Consider the following 22,900-nt stretch of genomic DNA (forward strand, 5'->3'; position numbering starts at 1 on the left):
AAAGAAAGTATCTGAAATCCAAAATTAAGAAGAGAAACGTTACAGAAAGAAATTATTTTAAGGATAATTTAAATAATCAGATGTTTACTAGAGGATGATTTCTGCATTCTACAGGGGTTGGTGATAGTGGAGATGGCTGTTTTGATTGAGACTTATAACTATCAAATTTACTTGCTACTAAATTGTCAATTTAAAAAGCTTTTCTTGAGTGCTTGTTATGTGGCAGCACAAAGATGACTGAGGGTCCCCTCCATTCAAGGAAGCAGTTTATCATAAGGTAGGAAAAAGTGCTTTGACAAAAAATTATTAAAGATTCTGTAGTGTCCTATGTGAGGACAGTCCAGAAATGAGTTTGCTTGTAGGTTTCTAGGCAAATTCTGAGAATCGGCTTCTCTGTCCTGATCTCCTGGAACTGGCCATTAATCCACAATATGAAAATCATACACATACCTGTGCTCGTATTACCCGTATTAGGGCTATTGCAGGAATGAGCCTATACCTCTTCAGGTGTAGACCTGAAAAGTATACTTATCTAAAATATTTTTTTTTTTGCCTATCATGTACTAAAAAAATCATTTAATCCAGATGAGGAGGGACAGTTTTGTGATTTTGTGGCCAAATTTTTGACCTGTTGAGAAAGGTAAATTTCATGTGTGTGTGTGTGTGTGTGTGTGTGTGTGTGTGTGTGTGTGTGTGTGTGTAATTTAGCTGTTAACCAGCTCTGCTGTAGAAAAGGAGGGCATAATGATACTTAGCTGCTCTCTTATTCATGGGGGCTGAGGGCTATCTTACTCAGCTTTATTTTTGTTCTTGCTGAATGAAAACAAAGTTGGCTATGAGGAGAAAGAGCCAGCATTGGTGTTTTACTGATGCCAACTATGACTGCATAAAGCTTTATGAAACAGGGTGTGGTTTGGTTGGGAGTTTTGTCTTTATTTTGAGTATGGAGTTTTAAGATAAGTGTACGAAAACAGGGTTCCAGCATTTCATGCAGCCATCTTTCAACTGGTCTAAATATGATTTAGCAGATACATCCAGAAGAAATGAAATTGATAAATAAAAGTTAAAACGAAAGCATTTCCATATTTAAGATGTAGGTTTGTTCATAACTTCACAAAAAAGTGAAAAGAAATTATGAGTATTTTCTTTGCTAGAAGAATGTAAGTGGCTTAGTGTTTAACAAGGAAATGAAATGACAATGGTGATAGCATTTATTGAGGGCCTTCTGTGTCTATCTGTCTCCTGTTTTCTTCTCCTATATTTCAGGTAGCTTTTTCTCAGCCTCTTTTACTCTGTCCTCTTTCTCTGACTCTTAAATGTTGTTGCTTCCTCTCTTTCCTCCTCTTCTCTCTGAAGCCTCTCCCTGTGTGAACCCATCCGTTCCAAGTTGACATTCTCAGCACTGTTATCTCCAAGGGCAGAACTCTCCTCAGAGCAATAGACCACCAATTAGGTGTCTCACGGGTATTTCAAGGTAACATGTTGGGAACTGAACTCTTGGTTTTCCTGTAAATCCTTAGTCTGCCTTCTGCTTCCCTACTCTCTGGGCTTTTCTAGCACAGTAAGTGGTTCTCCCATCCCTACACTCCAGAGAGAAACCTAGGTGACGTGCTTTATTCTAATCTTCCCTTTCTACCACCTTCAAGCCTCCAGCTGTTCCTGTTATTTCTACTCCAGATATTTCCCAAATCTGCCCATCCATCTCTTTCTCCATCTGTCCTCCCAGCCTAGTTTACCGTCACCTCCTCCCTCAGGTGCTGAAAGTTTCTTGCTTTTCTTGTTCCATGTTTGCCCCCCTCCCCCTTAATACTTTCCCCGTAAGGCGCCACATTTCATTTTCTTTATTAGATTATGTCATTCTCTTGCTTTAAAAAACATTCAGAAGCTTCACGTGGATGTTATGATAAAATCCAAAAGTTTTACGTGGCTAAAGGACCTTGTGTGATTTAGCTCTTGCCAAGCTGCGCAGTTTTATCTTGTGCTATTCTCAGCTTGCTCTCCTTTAGCCACACCTCTTTCCTTGTAACTCTTGGAGACTAAGCTCTTTCCTGCCTTGAGTCTTTGTACCTCTGCCTGGGACCCTCCCATCCACCTCTCTATCCCACTCACTTAGCCCCTCACACCCAACACACACACTCCTTGGCGACCTTCTTCTAATCCCGTACATCTCAATTTACTTAGAGGTAAATCCCTTTGCTGCTTTATCTGAAAGAGGTCTCTTCTCCCTGTTCTTTAAAGATAACTTCCTTAGACATCCCTTTATCCAAAGGAAGTGTCTCCCCTCCATTCCTTAGAGGTAACTTCCCTTAATCTAAAGAAGGTCTCCTCTCCTTGTTCCCAAATACCTCTCAGCCAATTGTTGGTTCTTTCGTAGCACTTGTAATAGTGACTAATTTTCTTGGCAAGTTTCTGGATTTCTTCCCAACGGGAATGTAAGCTCCACTGAGAGCAGGAACCAAGCTTGTCTTATTCATCCTCCTTTCTCTAGTGCCCAGATCTGTGCCTTAGTAGAGGAGACACTCAATCCATTTTTTTCTTCTGAATGAATAGAAACAACTAAAGAAAAGATCTCTTTTACTTAAAAATTTGACTCCTGATTATTTTGTCTTTTGCTAATTTTATCCTGTTAAGAAATTGAATAGTGCTTCTATTCTTTGACCAGGAATTGATTAGATTAATCCAGTGAAAAAAGACATTCGTTAGTCACTATTAAAAAAAAATTGAAGTATGTAGTTTTTTTTTCGGTACGCGGACCTCTCACTGTTGGGGCCTCTCCTGTTGCGGAGCACAGGCTCCGGACGCGCAGGCTCAGCGGCCATGGCTCACGGGCCCAGCCGCTCCGCGGCATGTGGGACCCTCCCGGACCGGGGCACGAACCCGTGTCTCCTGCTTCGGCAGGCGGATTCTCAACCACTGTGCCACCAGGGAAGCCCGAAGTATATAGTTTTAAAACAAGATAAGTTTTCCCAATGGAAAAATGATAATATTTAAAATTACCATACTTTAGAATCATTTATTTAGAATCATTTATTTTTTGTTCATTATTCAGGATATAGAAAGTGTACAGTAAATCAGAAAAAACAAAAATCAAGACAAATGTCCCTGTCTCTAGCCAGCATACATTTTTAACAAATTAATTGAGCTATAATTGACATGTAATAAACTGTACCTATTCAAAGTGTACAGTTTGGCCAGCATAAATTTTTTAATGACATGTAACCCTAAAGTTGCCTTATAATGTGTTCCTAGGATGAGTAAACTATATTGAATAATGTATGTATGTAAAAGAGCACCAAATGAATAATGAAGGTGGATTATGCTCTCAGTGAGTGGTTTTTAAAGAATATTTGTGGATAAAATCAAGAGAATGATTGCTCTTCCTAAATCATAAGATTTTGTTTATGCTTTGTGCCACTTAAAGTCTTGTCTTGCCTTTTGTATTTTAGCAGGATGTTTCTTCTGGTGGGAGCTCCCAAAGCAAACACTACCCAGCCTGGGATTGTGGAAGGAGGGCAAGTCCTCAAGTGTGACTGGTCTTCTCACCGTGGGTGCCAGCCAATTGAATTTGATGCAACAGGTAAATGTTGATGCAGTGGTCCCTTTTCTTAATTTCTGTTATTTGATATTTTCCCCCTACCTTTACCTCTCTGCATTTGAATAGAATTTTATTTTTTAAATAAATTTATTTTTTTATTTATTTTTGGCTGTGTTGGATCTTCGTTGTGGTGCGGTGCACGGGCTTCTCGTTGCAGTGGCTTCTCTTGTTGTGGAGCACAGGCTCTAGGCTGTGGGCTTCAATAGTTGTGGCACGCGGGCTCAGTAGTTGTGCTCGCGGGCTCTAGAGCACAGGCTCAGTAGTTGTGGTGCATGGGCTTAGTCGCTCCACAGCATGTGGGATCTTCCCAGACCAGGGCTCGAACCCATGTCCCCTGCATTGGCAGGCAGATTCTTAACCACTGCTTCACCAGGGAAGTCCCTCCTCATTTGATATGTTTCGAAATACTATATAATTTTTGAAGGTATTTGCTTTAGCTTAAATGTAACAATTTAGTGAAATAATATGTATAAGCACTTCAGATCCCCAGAGAAAGTTATATAAAGACAAATGACCTATTATATGATTTTTTTGTACAGTTTCGTGGCATATAAAAGCCTTAAAAATATATTGTGTTTCCACACTGCTTTGGATGTCTTCAACTTCCCTGATAATGTCAGTCTGCAGAAGTCTGGGGAAAATCTGTTAAAATGTTTCTGCACCTCTTTTGAGAAAGGCTTTTGTCCTTTCTCTTGTCAGCAAAATTGACTCACTGACTCCTTAATCGTGAAATAATCTAAAGTCTTGGGTTGTGCTGTCAAAACCAGTTGAGGAATATTTTGTATTCAAGTAGATTTGGTTGACTTAAAAAACAAATTCTTATCCAAAATTTATTGGGAAAATAATATGTTATGGTTCTGATAACATTAAAGTTTTATCCAACAGGGACAAATTCCAGTGTCAGTTTGTGGTGGTAAGGAGAAAAATAGCATAAGGAAGATGAGAAATAAGAAATAAGTTTTACATTTACATCAGTAAAATAAAATATACGTAGTCCTGTATACATTTGTATTGATATATTTATCTACATTTGTGAAAATTTAAAGACTCCTCAAAGAAATAGTGTGACATTCTTCTGGTACAATAGTTCTGCAAAATTTTTTACCAGTTTTGATTTGCTGGCTTTGACAGAATATTTTAAGATAAGTCTGAAGAAAATTAATATTTTTTTCCATATTGTTATTTCCTGCTAGTTCTAAAACATATTCATTTTGGGAATTATAATACCAGTGAAACAGAAATCATGTTGTGGACTGTTACATTTGATATCATGACCAGTACCAAAATGAGTGTCATTAAGCCAGTTCTTCATAGGGATTGGGTCACATGTTTGCTTTTTTCCATTTGAAACTATCTACATTAAACTTTGTTGTTTTTTCCATATATGGCTGGCATTTGGAAAACCCCAAGAGTATGTAAATAGGCTCAATTTTACCACAAATAGAGAAATATACCTGTGATTCAGGATATTATGGGTCAGGGCATTTATATCTTCTAACAACGTGTGAACACTAATTTAAAAAATGTTGAACTGTTCAGATATATTTCTGTATTCAACACCACAGGTTTTGTGCAGTGCCAGATAATTTATTACTGGTCTTTTTTGAAATTTGGCTTTAGTATTATTTTTATTGAAAAAATTTCAGACAGTCCAAGAGGGTAAACAATGAGAAAACAGGACTTGCTCACATTAGCCTGCTTAGAGGCAATCACTTTAAATAGTTTCTTTGATCTTCCTAGAATTTTCTTATTCCTATATATCTGTATATCCTTAAAAAAAAAACAATTCACAAATAGGAATATACTAAATATTACTATTAGGTACCTGACTCAGCCCCCACCCCTCCCTACCCAATATAATCTCTCATAGACATATATAGATTTACCTCATTCTTTGCAAACCACTGATAGTATTCTGTTTTATAGTATATATAGCCTAAATTATTTAACTCATATTTCCTGCTGATGGACATTTAGATTGTTTCTGGGTTTTTTTGTAATTTTAAACACTGCTATAGTGAAAATCTTATACACAGGTATTTGTGCAAGTGTGTGAGTATGTATGATAAAGTCCTAGTAGGATTTTTAGATCAAAGTTTATGTATTGTTTTAATAGTACAAAGCTACAGTAATCAAAACAGTGTGGTATTGGTACAAAAACAGACATATGGATCAATGGAACAGAATAGAGAGCCCAGAAATAAACCCACACACCAACAGTCAATTAATCTTTGACAAAGGTGGCAAGAATATAAAATGGGAAAAAGACAGTCTTTTCAGCAAGTGATGCTGGGAAAGTTGGACAGCTGCATGTAAATCACTGAAGGTAAAACACACCCTCAAACTGTGCACAAAAATAAACTCAAAATGGCTTAAAGACTTAAACATAAGACATGACACCATAAAACCCCTAGAAGAGAGCATAGGCAAAACATTCTCTGACATAGATTGTACCAGTGTTTTCTTAGGTCAGTCTCCCAAGGCAATATAAATAAAACCAAAAATAAACAAATGGGACCTAATTAAACTTACAAGCTTTTGCATAGCAAAGGAAACCATAAAAAACCCAAAAAGACAACCTACGGAATGGGAGAAAATACTTGCAAATGATGTGACGACAAGGGCTTATTCTCCAAAATATACAAACAGCTCATACAACTCAACAACAAAAAAACAAACAGCCCAATTGAAAAATGGACAGAAGACCTTAATAGACATTTCTCCAGAGAAGATATACAGATGGCCAGTAGGCACATGAAAAGATGCTCAACATTACTAATTATTAGAGAAATGCAAATCAAAAGTACAATGAGGTACCACCTCACACTGGTCAGATTGGCCATCATTAAAAAGTCTACAGGGCTTCCCTGGTGGTGCAGTGGTTGAGACTCCGCCTGCCGATGCAGGGGACATGGGTTCGTGCCCCAGTCTGGGAAGATCCCACATGCCGTGGAGTGGCTAGGCCCATGAGACACGGCCGTTGAGCCTGCGCGTCCAGAGCCTGTGCTCCGCCACGGGAGAGCCCACAACAGTGAGAGGCCCACATACCGCAAAAAAAAAAAAAAAAAAGATACACACACCCCTATGTTCATAGCAGTACTATTCTCAATAGCCAAAACATGGAAACAACCTAAATGTCCATCAACAGATGAATGCATAAAAATGTGGTACATATATACAGTGGAATACTACTCAGCCATGAAAAATAGTGAAATAATAACATTTGCAGCAACATGGATGCAACTAGAGATTATGATACTAAGTGAAGTAAGTGAGAAAGAGAAAGACCAATACCATATGATATCACTTTTATGCGGAATTTAAAATATGGCACAAATGAACCTATCTACAAAACAGAAACAAACTCATAGACATAGAGAACAGACTTGTGGTTGCCAAGGGGGAGAGGGCTGGGGGAGGGAAGGACTGGGAGTGTGGGATTAGCAGGTTTAAACTGTTATATATAGGATGTATAAACAACAAGGTCCTACTGTATAACACAGGGAACTGTATTCGTTATCCTGTGATAAACCATAATGGGAAAGAATATTAAAAAAGGAATGTCTACGTGTGTAGAACTGAGTCACTCTACTGTTTAGTAGAGATTGGCACAACATTGTAAATCAGCTATACTTCAATGAAAAAAAAAGTATATGTACTGTTTTGATAGAAATTGCAAATTATTTTTCACAGAAGTTTACACCCCTCCAGTGTTTTCTGACATCCATGCCAATACCATTTATCACCATATTTTTTATCTTTCTCAATTTTATATTATATATCATATCATTATTCTATGTATTGTATATGTATATTTGTATATGTAATGTTGTATTATTATATTATATTATATTAATTTGTATTCCTTTAATTAACAGTAAGACTAATCATCTTTGTATTTGTTTGTAAGCCATAGTATTCCTTTTCCTCTGAGCCACTTTTAATATATTTGCACATATTTTCTGTTGATTAGTGGATTAAAAAAAATGAATCTCAGTTGATGGCACTCCATCCTTTTGGTTAGTTAGGCCAAAATTTGGAGTCATGCTCGACATAAAATCTCAGCAAGTCAAAGTCTAACTGCTTCTTTGTTCTTCGGCTGTTAACATCCTAGTTCAAGCCACCATTGTCTTTCACCTGGACTGTTGCCCATGGCTCCTGAATTAGTAAAGGAAAGAGATGGCACACTTAAATTGGGATAGTTTGAAGAGCTTTTAGTAAGGGGACTGTTTACAAAGTAAGTGGGCACTAGTTAAAATTTGGCCTCAAAGCCTGAAGGGAGAAAGGGAAGGGAGCAGTTACCAGAATCCAGGCAGTGGGGAGAGCCACGTGAGGGAACTGTGGCTTTTGTCAGAGGACAGCAGCCAGCCCAAGGTGACGTGAAGGGACACAAGAATAAAACCCTGGCCTCACTCTCCTTCCTCCCTTTCATCTCTGTGCATGCTCCCCACTGGCTGAATCCAAGTGGGAGCCAGTGGGCCCGGTTGCCCATGAGTTCACACTGGTCCTGAGCAAAGAGCAGGGTGGGGAGCGGTGGAGAGGAGACCTGGAGGAACAGAGGGAAGAGAGCCGGCACCCCCCTCGCAGTTCTCCCCGATTCTGCCCTGGGTACCCCCTGCTGGTTGTTCTCTAGAGCAGCCAGAGTGATTCTTTTAAAATATTCATATTATGACACTCCCGTTCAGATTCCACTAACATCTCCACACCTGTCCCGCAGTAGCCGAGAGGACTGAGTATTCCAGCTCACCATGTCTGTCTTTACCTTCATCTTCTAGTGTTCTCCCCTCCTTCATGCTCTTCCAGCCTCACTGGACCTCTTTGCAGTGGCTTGTGAACAGTAGGCACATTCCCACCTCGCCTTCCCCTGGACTGTTCCCACTGCCTGGAGCATTGATCACCCCCAGTGTACACTGGGTGCTCCTCCACCACCTCCTGTGGGAATTGCTCAAGTGTCATCTTCTTAGTAATGCTCTGACCAGCTTATTTAACATGCCAGTTCCCCCTTTCCCACTTTGTGCTTCCATCCACTTTTCAGCTTCATTTTTTCTTTAGTACTCACTCACATTGCTATAGAAGTTATTTATTTTTAGTTAATGCCTCTTTCTTTCAATTAGGATATGCATTCCACCGGGATGGTTTTTAATCTGTTTTGTTCACTGTGGAAATCCCAGGGCCTAGAACAGTGCCCGGTGCCTGGCACAAGTGGTACCCAATAAATTGAATAGATGGATGAATGAATCATAAGAGCTTTTTCTATAGTGAGGAAATAACTAAAGTCCTTTAGTTATATGTTTACAAATACGGATTTTTTGTTCTATTTTCTTTTTGTCCTTGCTTATGATATTTCTCTAATCATTTTGTATAACCTCTGAGACTTCTCCTAGGAAAATAATATACAAATTGACTGCATTTTTTACATTAGAATTTTTATCCAAATAGTGTTTGAATTTAAGAAAAGAGAATATAGTTTTCAATAATGTAGTCATGAACATGTACATATATCTGGACACAGCACCGTTAGACTGTGTCTTGACTGTGGAAGAAATGCTTACAACTTACAGAATACACCTGAACTTTTCTCACACCTCTGTCCCATCTGAGCCCAAACAGGTAAACATCTCTGCCCCACTGATGCCTTTTATCTTCTCCGTTATCTCGAGGGAGATAGTGGCTTTTCCCTCTTTCTCTCCCTCACCCCTGTTTTGTGTTGGGAGACAGTACGTGAGTGGATGAATGTGGTTTCTGAAGGCAAACTGCCTGGGACTCGAGCCCCAGCCCTGTCGTTTACAGATGTTTAACTTGCACAAGTTACTAACAGGTTACTACCCTCTCCCTGACTGATGCATCAACCCTGCTCCATAGGAATTCGTTAAATGGAATGAGTTCATTTGCATGTGTTAAGGGGGGTAAAGTGCTTAGTGTAGGGGCTGGCACACTATCATGGCTCACTTAGTATAAGCTGTTTTATATTTTTATTACTTCTCCCTTCTCAGGAACCTTCTCATTTAATTATGTTCCTGCTCTTCCCCTGCTCCCTTCTTTTTTTTTTTTTTTGAACTTTCAAACTTGGTTAAATTTTTCCTACCTGAAAAACGAATCAAAGCAGCTTTCCCTTGAGCATGTGTCTTCTTTTAGCCATTTTCCTTTCTCCTTTTCTTCACAAGCAGGGTATTGAACACGGTGCCTCTCTTCATCACTTCCTGTGCTCAGCCATTTCAATCTGGCAGTTCCCTAAGCCCAGCCCAGCAGTGGCCCGAACTGAAATCGCTGGTGGCAGCCTACTTCAGTGGACACTTGATCCCTCATTTTATTGAACCTCTCTCTTATAATTCACCTCACTCTTCATTCCTTCCTTATTTTTTAAAAAATTTATTTTTTGTGGTACGCGGGCCTCTCACTGTTGTGGCCTCTCCCGTTGCTGAGCACAGGCTCCGGATGCGCAGGCTCAGCGGCCATGGCTCACGGGCCCAGCCGCTCCGCGGCACGTGGGATCCTCCCGGACCGGGGCACGAACCCATGTCCCCCGCATCGGCAGGCGGACTCTCAACCACTGCGCCACCAGGGAAGCCCCATTCCTTCCTTATTTAATGTCTCCACTCTTTGCCTGTCTGAAACTATTGATCTCTTGTCCCCTTATTCCTCCTAACCTTTAAAAAAAATTTTATTGAAGTATAGTTGATTTACAATATTGTGTTAATTTCTTCTGTACAGCAGAGTTACCCAGTTATACATATGTATGTTTTCTTTTTCATATTCTTTTCTACTATGGTTTGTCGCAGGATATTGAATATAGTTCCCTGCCTCATAACCTTCTTGACACTCTTGTGGAGTTTACCCTTTAACTCTTCTTTCTTCATTCACTCCATCCAGATTTGCTATACATTGTTGTGTCATGAAAAAGAAATAGGCCATGGAGGCACACAGGCCTGGGTTCAAATCCAGACTCTGCCATTCTTCCAATGTTATCTTGGGAAAATTACCTACCTTTCCATAGCTGTACTACATTCCCACGGTGATCATGAAAAGTTTCAATTAGTTAGTTTATTTTCTCTACTTTATTGTGTTTCTGAGTCCAGAAGAGACTTTAATGCTTAAAAGGGCGCCATCCTCATGTTTTTAATATTTGGGAAGTAAAATTTATAAAATTATTTTATTTAAATTAGCTCTTACATGATATGGTAGATATTACAACTACTCATTAGTATCGTATTTCTGGGAATAACCTCGAATTTAGGTAAGCCCCTGTGACTTTTGCTAGCCAATGAAACATGAGCAGAAGTGTGTCATATATGGGTGGAGGTGTTTAGGAGTTGGGACATTGTTCCACTTCTTCTCTTACCAGATGCCATAGTGAGTAGTGATAGTGTAAATAATAGAACCTCCCTCAGCCTGGGTCCCTGAGTGAGGAAGACATGAAGGTTGGAGTCTTGCTGACCCACAATGTATATGTATAAAATAATCCTTTGTTATTTTTGACTTATAGATATTGGGGATGCTTGTTACTATAGTGTAATGCAGCCTAACTGAATAATACACGTAGGGATATTAAAGTTGAGCGAAATGATCAGTAGTCAGCTTTTGGAAAATGGTTGTTAATACCCTTTCCTATTCTGTATGCCAACTCGATCTTCTGTTAAGTTTCTTGTTCTGTTTTACCGGGTCCTGAGTGGCAAAGCGACTAGGTATCATTGCTTATGCTAAGAATAAGCCCCTGGTTGGTATATTGCATTTAGACTGGGAGAAACTATAAATAGACTAATAAATACCTGATGGGGAAGCCATAGCTTTGGAGTTCCCTGAGTGCAGTGACTCTTACAACTGGCATGTCGTTTGTGGGAACTCTGAAAGCTCTGGCTATGGGGTCATTACAAGAGATACCATTCCTATGGGGCAGGAGGCTTTGAAGCATGGGTAGCTGCTGTACCCACCAGATTTGTTTCTTCATACCTGAGCTGTCTCCTGATGAGGCAAAGAGAAGAGCTCTGGACAGCTGTGTGTACTGCTGCACAGGGAAGTTCATGTAAGGACTCTCATCAGGGAGGTTATACCTGGTTCTGTCCTATAGCCTCTAAACAGACTGGCGCTGTGTGTGACCTTTGGTAGTTTTGTGAGTCTGAAAGTTTAGTTGAGCCCCGAGAAGCCCTCCTGGTAGTTGTCGCATCAACATTTGAAGTTTGTAACTGTTCGAAGTACTGCTCTAGGCTCATTTGTTTCTTGGGCTATTTCTCTTTAGAAAAAAACAGAATAATGACTTTATCCCTTCCTGTAAAAAGAACAAACTTCAGCTAGCTCCAGAGTCACAATAAAATTTTTTACAGTAAGGTACTTTTTGGAGATACTATAAATGCTTGGCATTAAATAGTATATTATCAATGTCCTTCCCATTTCCGTCTTCCTTTTAGATCAGGTTCTGCTATACAGGCTGCCAGTGCACTGAGTACAGCTCTTTTTCTTCATTTAGCTGAAATTTATACTTGTTTTCTTTTCTTTTTTTTTTTTTCTGGTTATCTTATGATGTGTTTGTTTTCCTGATTAGACTGTAAACTCTCCAGAGAGGGAACAGATGTGTTTCTGCTCACCATTGTGTGCTAGTGTATGGAGAAGTGCCTGGCATATGGTAGGTTGTATATGTGTGTTTATTGCATGCAGGTGTTGGGTTCTTCGTGCAAAGCAATAAAAATTGACTTTGGCTAAATTTTGCTGAATAGGAATTTATTGGCAGGATATTGGTAACTCGATAGTTTTCTGAAAAATGGGCAAGAGAAGCTAACAGAGGAACCAGTAGTGTAGGGTTTTATTGCTATTGGAATTGCTCTTACTGACTATGGGGCAACACCATGGGAATAATTTCTTACCCATCCCTGGCTCTCTGCATCACTTGCTAGAGATTCAAAGCTTTTATGGTAGTATCTGACTGAGTCTATGCCATATGCCTATGAGAGTCAGAGAAAGTCTGTCTTATCTAGCGCAGCTAAGAAATGATAGATTGGAGATCGTTTAGAGAACTAAAACTTAGGGTCCTTCAAAAGAAGAAAAAGAATAGTAGTAAGAGAGTACCTTTTTCTCTTTGGGGTTGGAAAAGAAGATAATTGTCAGAAAGCATCCTTTACAAATCCAGTATGTATCTGTTACTGATCTATAATTCATGGACCAATTTTATGTTCAGTTTATCAAAGATATACCTAGATTTTAGACTATGTATAATTTATTAGGCCATTTTACTGTGGGTCGTCACATGCATTAAGACACGTAGTAGTAGCTAAGGAAGAAAGTCTGGATTTTGGTATTAGGATAGTGTAACACTTAGTTTCTTAGCTCTTAAAGAGGAAAGATTAATACTTTCAGTGTGCTTTTCTTCTTACTCCAGGGCATGATTTTGGGTAGAGGGAGAGGAAGGAAGATTTCAGAAATATGTTTGGAAGACCAGTCTAAATTTACTTCATTTTAAGTCTGAGCAGTAGACACAAATAGATTTATACCAAAATAACTGAGGCATACCTGGAAGGTATCTAACTCTGCTTGGGGCCTTTGAGGAAGGCTTCCCAGATCGGTTGGTGATATTTTAGGTAGGTAATAAAAGATGAGGTAGAATTCACCAGATGTGGAAGAGGGTTCCAGGCAGAGGAAACAATATATGCATAGATTAGTGAAAGATGTTTATGAAGGAAAATCAATAATTCCATGTGACCTGCATATATGCATCTATCTATAAGATTTATATGTGCAATGTGAGGGAGTTGAGAGCATGTTGAGAAATGAAGCTGGAAGTAAACTGAGGGAGGATCTAAATGAACTTTAAAAAGATATTCTAAACCAGCAGTCCAATCAAATAAATTCACCATCAAGCCTAACACACATAAGAGCATTGTATTAAAAATAAAAGGATCTAGAGCTCAGTGGGTAGATCTTGGTTCCTTGCCATGCTAAGTAGGTTTGATGTGAACATTACAGAGAAAGTAACACTTTCCGTACCCATTCCATTAAGTTTCTTAGTCATTATATTTGGTAGAATTATACAAGTTACATGAAATAATGAATATTACCATATGGATATCTCTAAAATATTGTAGACATGCCTTTTAAACAATTAAGGGAAAATATAGGGTTCTGCAATTAACAGTTTAATTTAGCAGAAAATTCAATCCAAGATGGTAAGCTTACTTAGTGCTTTGATTGTTGAATGGTATTTGTGCATTACTGAGTCTGCAGGAACAAAAGGAAACCTGTCTAAAATTTCTTATTTCATGGATTTGTGAAACTTAGTTCCCAAACATGCTCTCTGTTAATTTTCTTTCAAGCTTTTGACTTTTGCTTGTCTTCTTTGTTTTGCTTTGTTAACTTCTAAACATAAACTTTATTACATTTCTAGTTGTGTCCTTTTGTGTGACTTGTCTTCTTTTTCTTTTTCCTGCTGATTTTCTTGATGTAATATGTAAAGAAAACCACAACTAGGATGTAAAAAGGAAAACCTGGTGTCTTATTTTACATGCCTGTATAGTGATTGAAATATTATATCTTGCTTCAAAATACTAGTTGCCCACTTGGATTTTTAAACCCCTTCATCTAGTGACTCCACAAAATTTGTAGGTTTTAACCAAGGTCTGCATAATGGCTGAAAACTGATTTTTCCTTAAATTGACAGAATAATCTGAACTTTAAAACATTGTTGAATTAGTGAAAATTAAAAGGTCATTTTGGAGTATGATTTGTTTGTTTTGTACTAAGATGATTTTTTTTTAAAAATTAAGGTATAGTTGATTTACAATATTATATATGCTTCGGGTGTATAACATAGTGATTCACAATTTTTAAAGTTCATAGTCCATTTATAGTTATTATAAAATATTGGCAATATTCACCGTGCTGTACAGTATATCCTTATAGCTTATTTATTTTATACATAGTAGGTTGTATCTTATTCCCCTACTCCTAAAATAAAAGATGATTGTCATGTAGAAAACACAATTTATCTGAATGTAGATGTGGAAAAATAGAACTTAAGCAAATCTGCTTTAGTTTAAGGATTAATGGTCTATGTATTTTAGGAAGTAAAAATATTCTAAAACTGTATTATGTTGGTATGCGAAACAATATCAAGAATATTTATGTAGCAGGTTAGGGGTAGTCTGTTATCTCAATTTTGTCTTCATGCCTCAATTAGTTTCTTATTGTTGTCATAACAAGTTACTATAAACTTGGAGGCTTAAAAACAACACAAATTTATTATCTTCAGTTCTGAAGGTCAGATGTCTCATTGGGCCAAAATCAAGATGTCTGCAGTGCTGCATTCCTCTTGGGGGCTCTAGGGAAGAATCTGTTTTCATGCCTTTTCTAACTTCTAGAGGCCACCCACCTTCCTTGGTTTGTAGCCCCTTCCTCCATTGTTAAAGCCAGCAGTAGCTGGTTGAATCTTTCTCAGGCTACACCACTCTGACACTGACCCTTCTGCCTCCTCATTGTGACTCTATCAGACCTACCGAGAAAATCTGGAGTAACCTTCCATTTCAAGCCCCTTAATTTAATCACAGCTGCAATGTCCCTCTTGCCATGTAAGGTCACATATTCAAATGTAAGCTTCCAGGGGTTAGGACTTGGACATCTTTGGGTGGCGGGGTGGGGGGGATTATTCTGTTACCACAGTGCCCTTTTAAATATTTTGTTTGATATTGGTTATACTATAAGCTACTTTAGGCACAACCATGCTTATGTAAGTGGGCCTTGTTCCCTGTCTTGTTGTTTTTGCTTTGGCTCTGTGGTTATGGGGAATGCAAACTAGAAGGTGAAGGCTCAGATTCAAGCTCTGACACTCACTAGATGCGACCTTGGGCAAGTGATTTAAGTTTGCCAGCCTCACTTTTTCCCATCTGTCAAATAAGCATAATACCTACCCTTCAAGTTTGTCATGTGCATTAAATGAGATAATGTCTATGAAGGTACTTTATAAGCGATGAAGCAGTGTAGAAATGAAGAAAGGATAGTTTACATCATGCCCATACTACAGTTGTGGGGAAGTGAATGATTATGGAAAAGGAAGAAAACTAAAGATAATTGTGGATATTCTTAAATGGATTATATCTTGGTTTGTGTTGTAACCTCTGTTATGGTGGCAGTTGGGAAAATCTCCTTGCAGCATGCTTTCTTTTTTTAGGAAGCAGATGTTACTAACAGACTGACCATTGCCCAATTTTCTTAATAGTAAGTCTTTTCTCAAAAGGTAGACTGATGATGTGCACTGACAGAGGAGAACATGTAGCACCTGGCACGGTCAAAGTCTCTTTGTGTAGAAAGACGGGCTTGCCTGCATGATTGTTAAATACGTCCCTTAATAAAAGGAGAAGCGCCTATGTTTATGTTCCAAATTCAGTGAATGGATGTCACCTCTCACCAACAGTATATGTTCTAGAGAAGGTCAGAGTCAGATCACTGCCCTGCCACCCAAATGGCTTGCTGGAACACTTATTACCTGTTCCCATAAGGGCTTGGCCGTAGGCTGGGCAAACCCTGGCCATGCCAATTTTCCAGTCAAGAAAAATGCTGTGGAGTATTTTCTGGATATTACTGCGCTTTGTATTCAATAGAAAATAGAAAACTTAGCTGCTCTCTGGCCTCTCTGCCATACAGTTGCCAGCTCATTGCAATTAAAACAGTCAGGCCATCTTAAAAACAGCCTCCGAAGTTTGCTTTTGTCCTCTAGGTGAATTTTCTGTCTTTCAGAGTGGTGTCTAGATATCTGTCCAGTTGCAACAGTCCTGCAAATTAGAAAGTTGAAGAACACAGAGAAAAATAGTCTCCCTTCCCTTTGTTAATACAAAATAAATTTATACTAAAGAATTATATATATGTGTGTTTTTTTAATGAAACCGTTTCTGCTGATATAATCTGTTGTTCCCCAGTAGAGAATTATACAATTGGAGACCTGGCAGGCAACCTAGAAATCAATTAATCCAATTCCTTTATTACTAGTTAGTTGTTATTTTAACTCATACAGTTAGTTGTTATTTTAACATTTTAAATGTTTTACCAAATCTAAGTTCATATATTCCTTTAAAGTCATCCTCTTCCTGGCCCATTTTGACCTGACTCACACCCATTATTTTAAGACTTAACATTGACTTGGGTTTTTTTTTTTTTTTTTAACTTTAGTAAAGAGGTTTTGTTTTAAAATGTTAGATGCTTTCAGGATCATTTCCTTCTCATCACTAGGAAGAAACAAACCAGCATTGATGGAGCAGTGGGTGTTTTCAAAGGGCCTGTATTTCTTTGTGCTGGCTCCATGAGAAGCATCAGAATTGCTCACGGAAGGAGAGGGAGATTTTGATTCTGTTCCCTGTGGTGGTAATAATTCAGTAAATAAATAAATACCAGTCCCCAGTGAAATGAGCTTCATCATATTTTCTTCTGGCTCTACTTTTCTGACTCTTCTTGTTTGCTTTTAGAAAACAGTTATATCTAATTTTATATAAAAGATGTTTTTGGATAGCTCTAGGTAAATTAGTATCACTTTCTCATGTTCATAGACTGTGATTTCAGAACTTATTTTTAGAGTCACAAGTGATTAGTTTTTAATAGTCTGTGGACCCAAACACTGGATTTAGAGACCTTTATCTCTTGTTATTTTAAGTCAATGCAATTATGCTTCTAGAGACATTTAAAGACACTTTAAAGTTATACAGCAAATCATCGTTGCATTAATACTGATACCTAACCACTGCATATTGTTTTTCAGAGTTTCTTAAATTAAGAAACTGTATTTTCTTACTAAGTCAAAGAAGTTATTAACCTCCATTTTGATCTTCAGTAATATCTGGAATTTTGATTTTTTTAATGAATTATTTTTCACAGTATTCTACTCTAGTGGTTTGAGTACTAAGAAGTATAATGCTTATTGAATATAGGAACAATAATGCTTATAAAAATTGCTAGGAAGAGCTTGCTCAATTTAAATGTTCTTGAATTTCTTGAACTAAAACTCTGATGTGTGGGAGATGAAAATGTAAACAAAGTTAAGAGGGGATGTGGAAGCTCATAACTAAGCTTTTGTATGTGAAGATTATTGGATATGTATCCACACTACTTTTTTTTTTTTTACTTTTTAAAACATGCAAATAATGCATATTCATTAATTGAAAAAATGAGAAAACTTGGAGGGGCCGAAAGGAAGTAAAAATCTCCTAAATCCCACCACCCAGGAAATCAATGGCCATAGGATATATTTGGATGGGCATGTATAACATGTTTGTGTGTGTGTGTGTGCGTCTGTGTGTATAAATATGTAAAATTATAATTTACTCAGTTTATGTCCTGTTGTGTTGGAGATAGATTTTTTTTGCTATTTTTAAAATCTATTATAACAATGCTTTGAACATGTTTATTAAGTGTTCACATTTTAAATTATTAGGATTAATTTCTAAAAATGAAATTTGGAAGTCAAAGCGATGTGTGTTTTTTAACGTACATTTGATAGATATTTGCGAAGTAGGAAAACATGGATACAACCTATCTCTGAACCAGACCTGATATAATCTTTCTTAGTTTGGCGGGTGAAACATTTATCTTGTTTTAACTTGCATTTCTGATTTCTAATGAGGTTAAGTCTTTTCTCATATGTTTATTAGCTCTTTCTGTGTTTTTGTTTTGTATTGTCTGTTTGTATTCTTGGTCTATTTCCCTTCTGACGCATCTGTTTATTTTTTTTGTTAATTTTGAAAAAGTCTTTATTATATACATCCATTTCTGTTATGTGGCAGCTACTTTTCTACCTGACAAGTTTGTCATTTTTTAAAAACAGTTTTATTGAGATAGAATTTATCATAATATTTACCTGTTTTAAGGGTGCATAATTATAGAGTTTTGCAGGTATTATTATAATCTAATTCCAGAGCACTTCTATCACTCTCTAAAAAGAAACCTCATGTTCAATGCCAGCCGCTGCCCAATTACACCCCCACTGATGTTAAAATGTGCTATTTAGGTATTACTGAAAAATGCTGCTAGTTATAATTATGTCACCATTGACTGTAATACACATTCATATTTCAAAGATGTTGATATCTGAATATTTGCAGCTCTGAGTCAATGAAATACATTATTTCACAATAGCATTATGTTACAAATACATGATACTAGCAGCTGTCAGACTACTTTTTCATTTTCTCTCACATTTATAGTATTTGTAACTCTCTGAAAATATCTTATGTAATTGTTTATTATTTCTCTCCCTTGAAAGCAGGGACCTTATCTGTCTCATTTAACTGCTATATTCCATGCATTTAGACGTAGGAGTTACCCATGATTTATTTATTTAAATGAATGATGAAAGAGATTTCTTTCTCTGTCCTGTTAATTTTCACATAAATAAGTAAACCATATTGGGAGATTTTTCTTTCAGGCAAATTTGTTATAGGAAGTGTGACTGAGCAAAAGTGATGTTTGAGGTAAAAAGCTGCTTAAGGAAGACTGCAAATTGTCTATTTTATTAAAGGGTGAATATGGGATGGCATTTTTTTAATTGAGGTGTAATTGACATACTAGCTTCAGGTATACAACATCATGATTTGATATTTATATATATTGCAATGTGATGACCACAATAAGTCAATTAACATCCATCATCGTACATAGTTACAAAATATTTTTTTCTTGTGGTGAGAACTTTTGAGATCTGCTCTCTTAGCCACTTTCAAATATACAGTACAGGGCTTCCCTGGTGGTGCAGTGGTTGAGAGCCCGCCTGCCGATGCAGGAGACGTGGGTTCGTGCCCCAGTCCGGGAGGATCCCACATGCCGCGGAGCGGCTGGGCCCGTGAGCCATGGCCGCTGAGCCTGCGCGTCCGGAGCCTGTGCTCCGTAACGGGAGAGGCCACAGCAGTGAGAGGCCAGTGTACCGCAAAAAAATATGCAGTACAGTATTATTAACTATAGTCACCATGCTGTACATTACGTCGTTTTAATAGCCACTTTTTTGGGGCAAAATATAAGCCCTCTGAGGACCTACATCATTATTTGTAAAGTAACAAATGGGAGCTGAATGACTAAATACACAGGTCACTTCCAAATAAAAGTTTACTGTTTTGCTTTTCTAACGTTTTGGCATTCTTCTGGCCTTTGGCCTTTTCAAAAAAGGTGACGTCTTGTTGTTCCCAAGGATATCCTTTAGGCATGAAAAGAAGAAACAAAAAAATGTAGCTTTTGGGTGATAAGGTAACTTTGCCTTAAAAATAAGCATCTCCTGTAATTCTCCAGCAAGTTGAATGTTCGACAGTGTCTTTTCAAACACTTGGAGGAAATGAGAAAAAAATGAGAGGAGTTGGTTACTAATCAGTGGGCAGAGTCTAAAGCTATGACAGTTTGCGTTATCCAATATGCTTCTGTCCTGAAGTCTTCCATCATGGGAGTCTGATAAAGTGCAACTGGCAAGTTTAAAAGCCGACCAAAATAGATGTTAAATTTTCAAGTCTCTGGTGATGTACTTGCTAATTAACTTTAAGGTTTTCTAGCAACATTTTCTATGAATTTCCGAAAGTGATAGTATGGAGTCTTATGTTAATTTATGTAATATGGGGCAATTTCTTCTCATTTTTGCCATTGTGTGAGACACTCTTTTTCCTTTTAATTTACTTGCGAGATCAGAGCTAATATTCCAAGGTGTTTTACAGAATTATGGACGGAAATCGTTGTTCTTTCTTGACTGTTCCCTGAAGAAGCATTTCCTTCAGCACTGTAATTTCTGCAGCTGTCTGTATTCTATATCCCTTTCAAGGTTGGTGGCATGGTCCAAGCAGCCTGGGGAGTTCCGGTATCACTGGAAATGGTGACTCAGGGCTGTGACTCAAAATATTTACTTCCGTCATGTGCCCTGGATTAGCTGCCAGTTTCAGCCAGGTCATGAATGAACTTCTTGTCAGTGTGTTTGGAGAACGGGCTTTCCTTTTCTTTCTCCCCACCCACCTCTATTCACACTTCCTCTGAGTGAAACTTCTGCCTGAGGTTGAATTGGGTATTTTAAGACTTGGACTATGGAAAAAAAGTTCTGATTGGTAAAGAAGAACTTCCCATTGAGCAAACTTCTTAAAAAGATGGTAATTTGAGGTTGTGACCCTGTTAAAGCTGAAGGCGTTCAAAGCAATGGGTGATAACATATTTTTTGGAAAACTGTTGACTAAGTTTTGGATGCCAGTATATGCCAATGCGTTATAGCCAAATACATTTGACTTCTTGTGTTTGTTAATGTAATTGAAAACACCTTTAATCACTTGATGCTATAAGATATGGCTGTTGCTTGGTTTTTCAAATGTACTTTTTAATCAAAAAGAGCCATATTGCCTGATGCTTTTTCACCTTTGACTGGTGCTGCTTCATTTTTCTTAAATGCTGTGGGTAAATTACTTGCCATATTGGAAAGAACTATGGATTTTTGTGCTCTATTACACTTGATTATAAAAATAAAACCAAAATATATGTAAAATTTCTACTTATTTTCCAGGACATTTTTTTAGCTTAAGCTAAACCTGATGTCCACAAAGGCAGATAACCTTAATCATAATGGTATGGGATGTTTTTGATGTTTTTTTTTTAAGAAACAGGACATAGAACATGGTAGCAATGAGAAGCACATACTACTTGACCGTGCATAGCAGCGTCCTATGCCACCACTTACAAATTTAGAGAAAAGTCCATTTGTTTAGGAAAAAAAAAAAAATCTATGGAAGCAGTTTTTCAAAGTAGTAGGAAGAGAATGGGGTAACATTTTACAGAGGAAACTTCTCTTCCTCCTTTCAGAAATATAATTGAAGAAAAATTGCATAGCATAGAGGGCAATTCAGAAATGCCATGAAGTCGACTCTTAGCGTTGCATGAAAGCTCTTGACCACTATTCCCCTCTAGACCCTTTTCTCTAGTCACAGTGAACAACTCACAAGTCTCTGAAAAACCCAAGAATATCCACTCCTTTGTTTCTTTGCACAGGATCTTATCTTGGCCCAGAAAGCATTCACTCACTTGTACTCTGCCACCCTTTTCCAAGTACTGTATTTTTTTTTTTTTTTTTTTGCGGTACGCGGGCCTGTCACTGTTGTGGCCTCTCCCGTTGCGGAGCACAGGCTCTGGATGCGCAGCCTCAGTGGCCATGGCTCACGGGCCCAGCCGCTCCGCGGCATGTGGGATCTTCCTGGACCAGGGCACGAACCAGTGTCCCCTGCATTGGCAGGCGGATTCTCAACCACTGCGCCACCAGGGAAGCCCTCCCAGTACTCTTTACACAGTCCTCTACCATTGCTCCACTGTAATTACTTGTTCCCATGACTGTCCCTGGTATCAGATATTTCCTTCAGGGGCAGGCTACCATTTCATCATGCGTTAGGGTCATAGACAGCTACACCTGACTTTTCAGTAAGGGTTTGGATCAAACATGGAAGCAATAAGGTTTTCTAGGTCAGAGGCCCTTGGGTACAGAGGCCTACAGGTGGGAATGAGCAGGGCTTGTATAAGGGACTGGGGACTCAGGGTAAGGGAACTCTTACATATAGAAATAAGTTTATCTTGGAGCCTTGATTAAAATTTAGCCATTAGAATAATATTCTATATTACATACCATTTTCCAAAAGGTTTATCATCTTCATTTAGCAAAGAGCTCATGCTCAGATAGCTTATGATGAAATTCCATGTATATTGGAAGAGGAAGTAGATGTGACTTTGAGGGAATAGGGAAGTCTCTAAAATCAAAATAGAAATATTCCTAAACTTGAAACTGAAGGAGATACAGGGGGTTGATTAAATAAACTGCTGTACAGCTGTATAATGTTGTACTCAACAACAATGAAAACAGTGCTGTAGGTCTACTTTTATTCACATATTGTTACAGGGAAAAAAGTATATATATTTATATGTATAGTAATAACTTGAATTTTTTTTAATATTGGCTTAAAATATCTACTTTGCATATAAGGATATACATGTATTCCTAAAACAAGTGTTTAGGAATAGACACCAAAATGTGAGCAGAGGATATTTCTTTATGGTGGGATGGTGGGATTTAGATTCATCTTTACATCTGGCTTTATTTTGTGTTTTATGTTTTCATTTGTTTTGTAATATTTTTAATGATTATTATTAGAGTAAATATAATAAAGAGTACAAATAAAGAGAAATAGAAGATATTCTGTTGTTGGCCTTATAGTACATAATATCTGTACTTGCTAACTGCTGTACTTTTATTTTGAAAAATTTTAAACTTACAGAAAAGTTGAAACTATAATACAATGAACAATATACCCTTCACCTAGATTCAAGTATTCTTGCAGACATTGT

General features: G+C 37.8%; 1 protein-coding gene across 2 annotated transcripts in view; it reads left to right on the plus strand.

Moving 5' to 3' along the window:
* ITGAV (integrin subunit alpha V) overlaps positions 1 to 22,900 on the plus strand; it is an 88,719-nt gene that overhangs the window by 7,609 nt on the left and 58,210 nt on the right. The window contains exon 2 of one of the 2 annotated variants that reach the window (XM_059055229.2): positions 3,447 to 3,577. In XM_059055229.2, coding sequence (XP_058911212.1) covers positions 3,447 to 3,577 — 131 coding nt within the window. The remainder of the gene's footprint in view (positions 1 to 3,446; positions 3,578 to 22,900) is intronic. The other variant, XM_059055230.2, reaches the window with a different exon arrangement.

This window comes from Kogia breviceps, chromosome 2, assembly GCF_026419965.1.
Source record: "Kogia breviceps isolate mKogBre1 chromosome 2, mKogBre1 haplotype 1, whole genome shotgun sequence".
NCBI lineage: Eukaryota > Metazoa > Chordata > Mammalia > Artiodactyla > Physeteridae > Kogia > Kogia breviceps.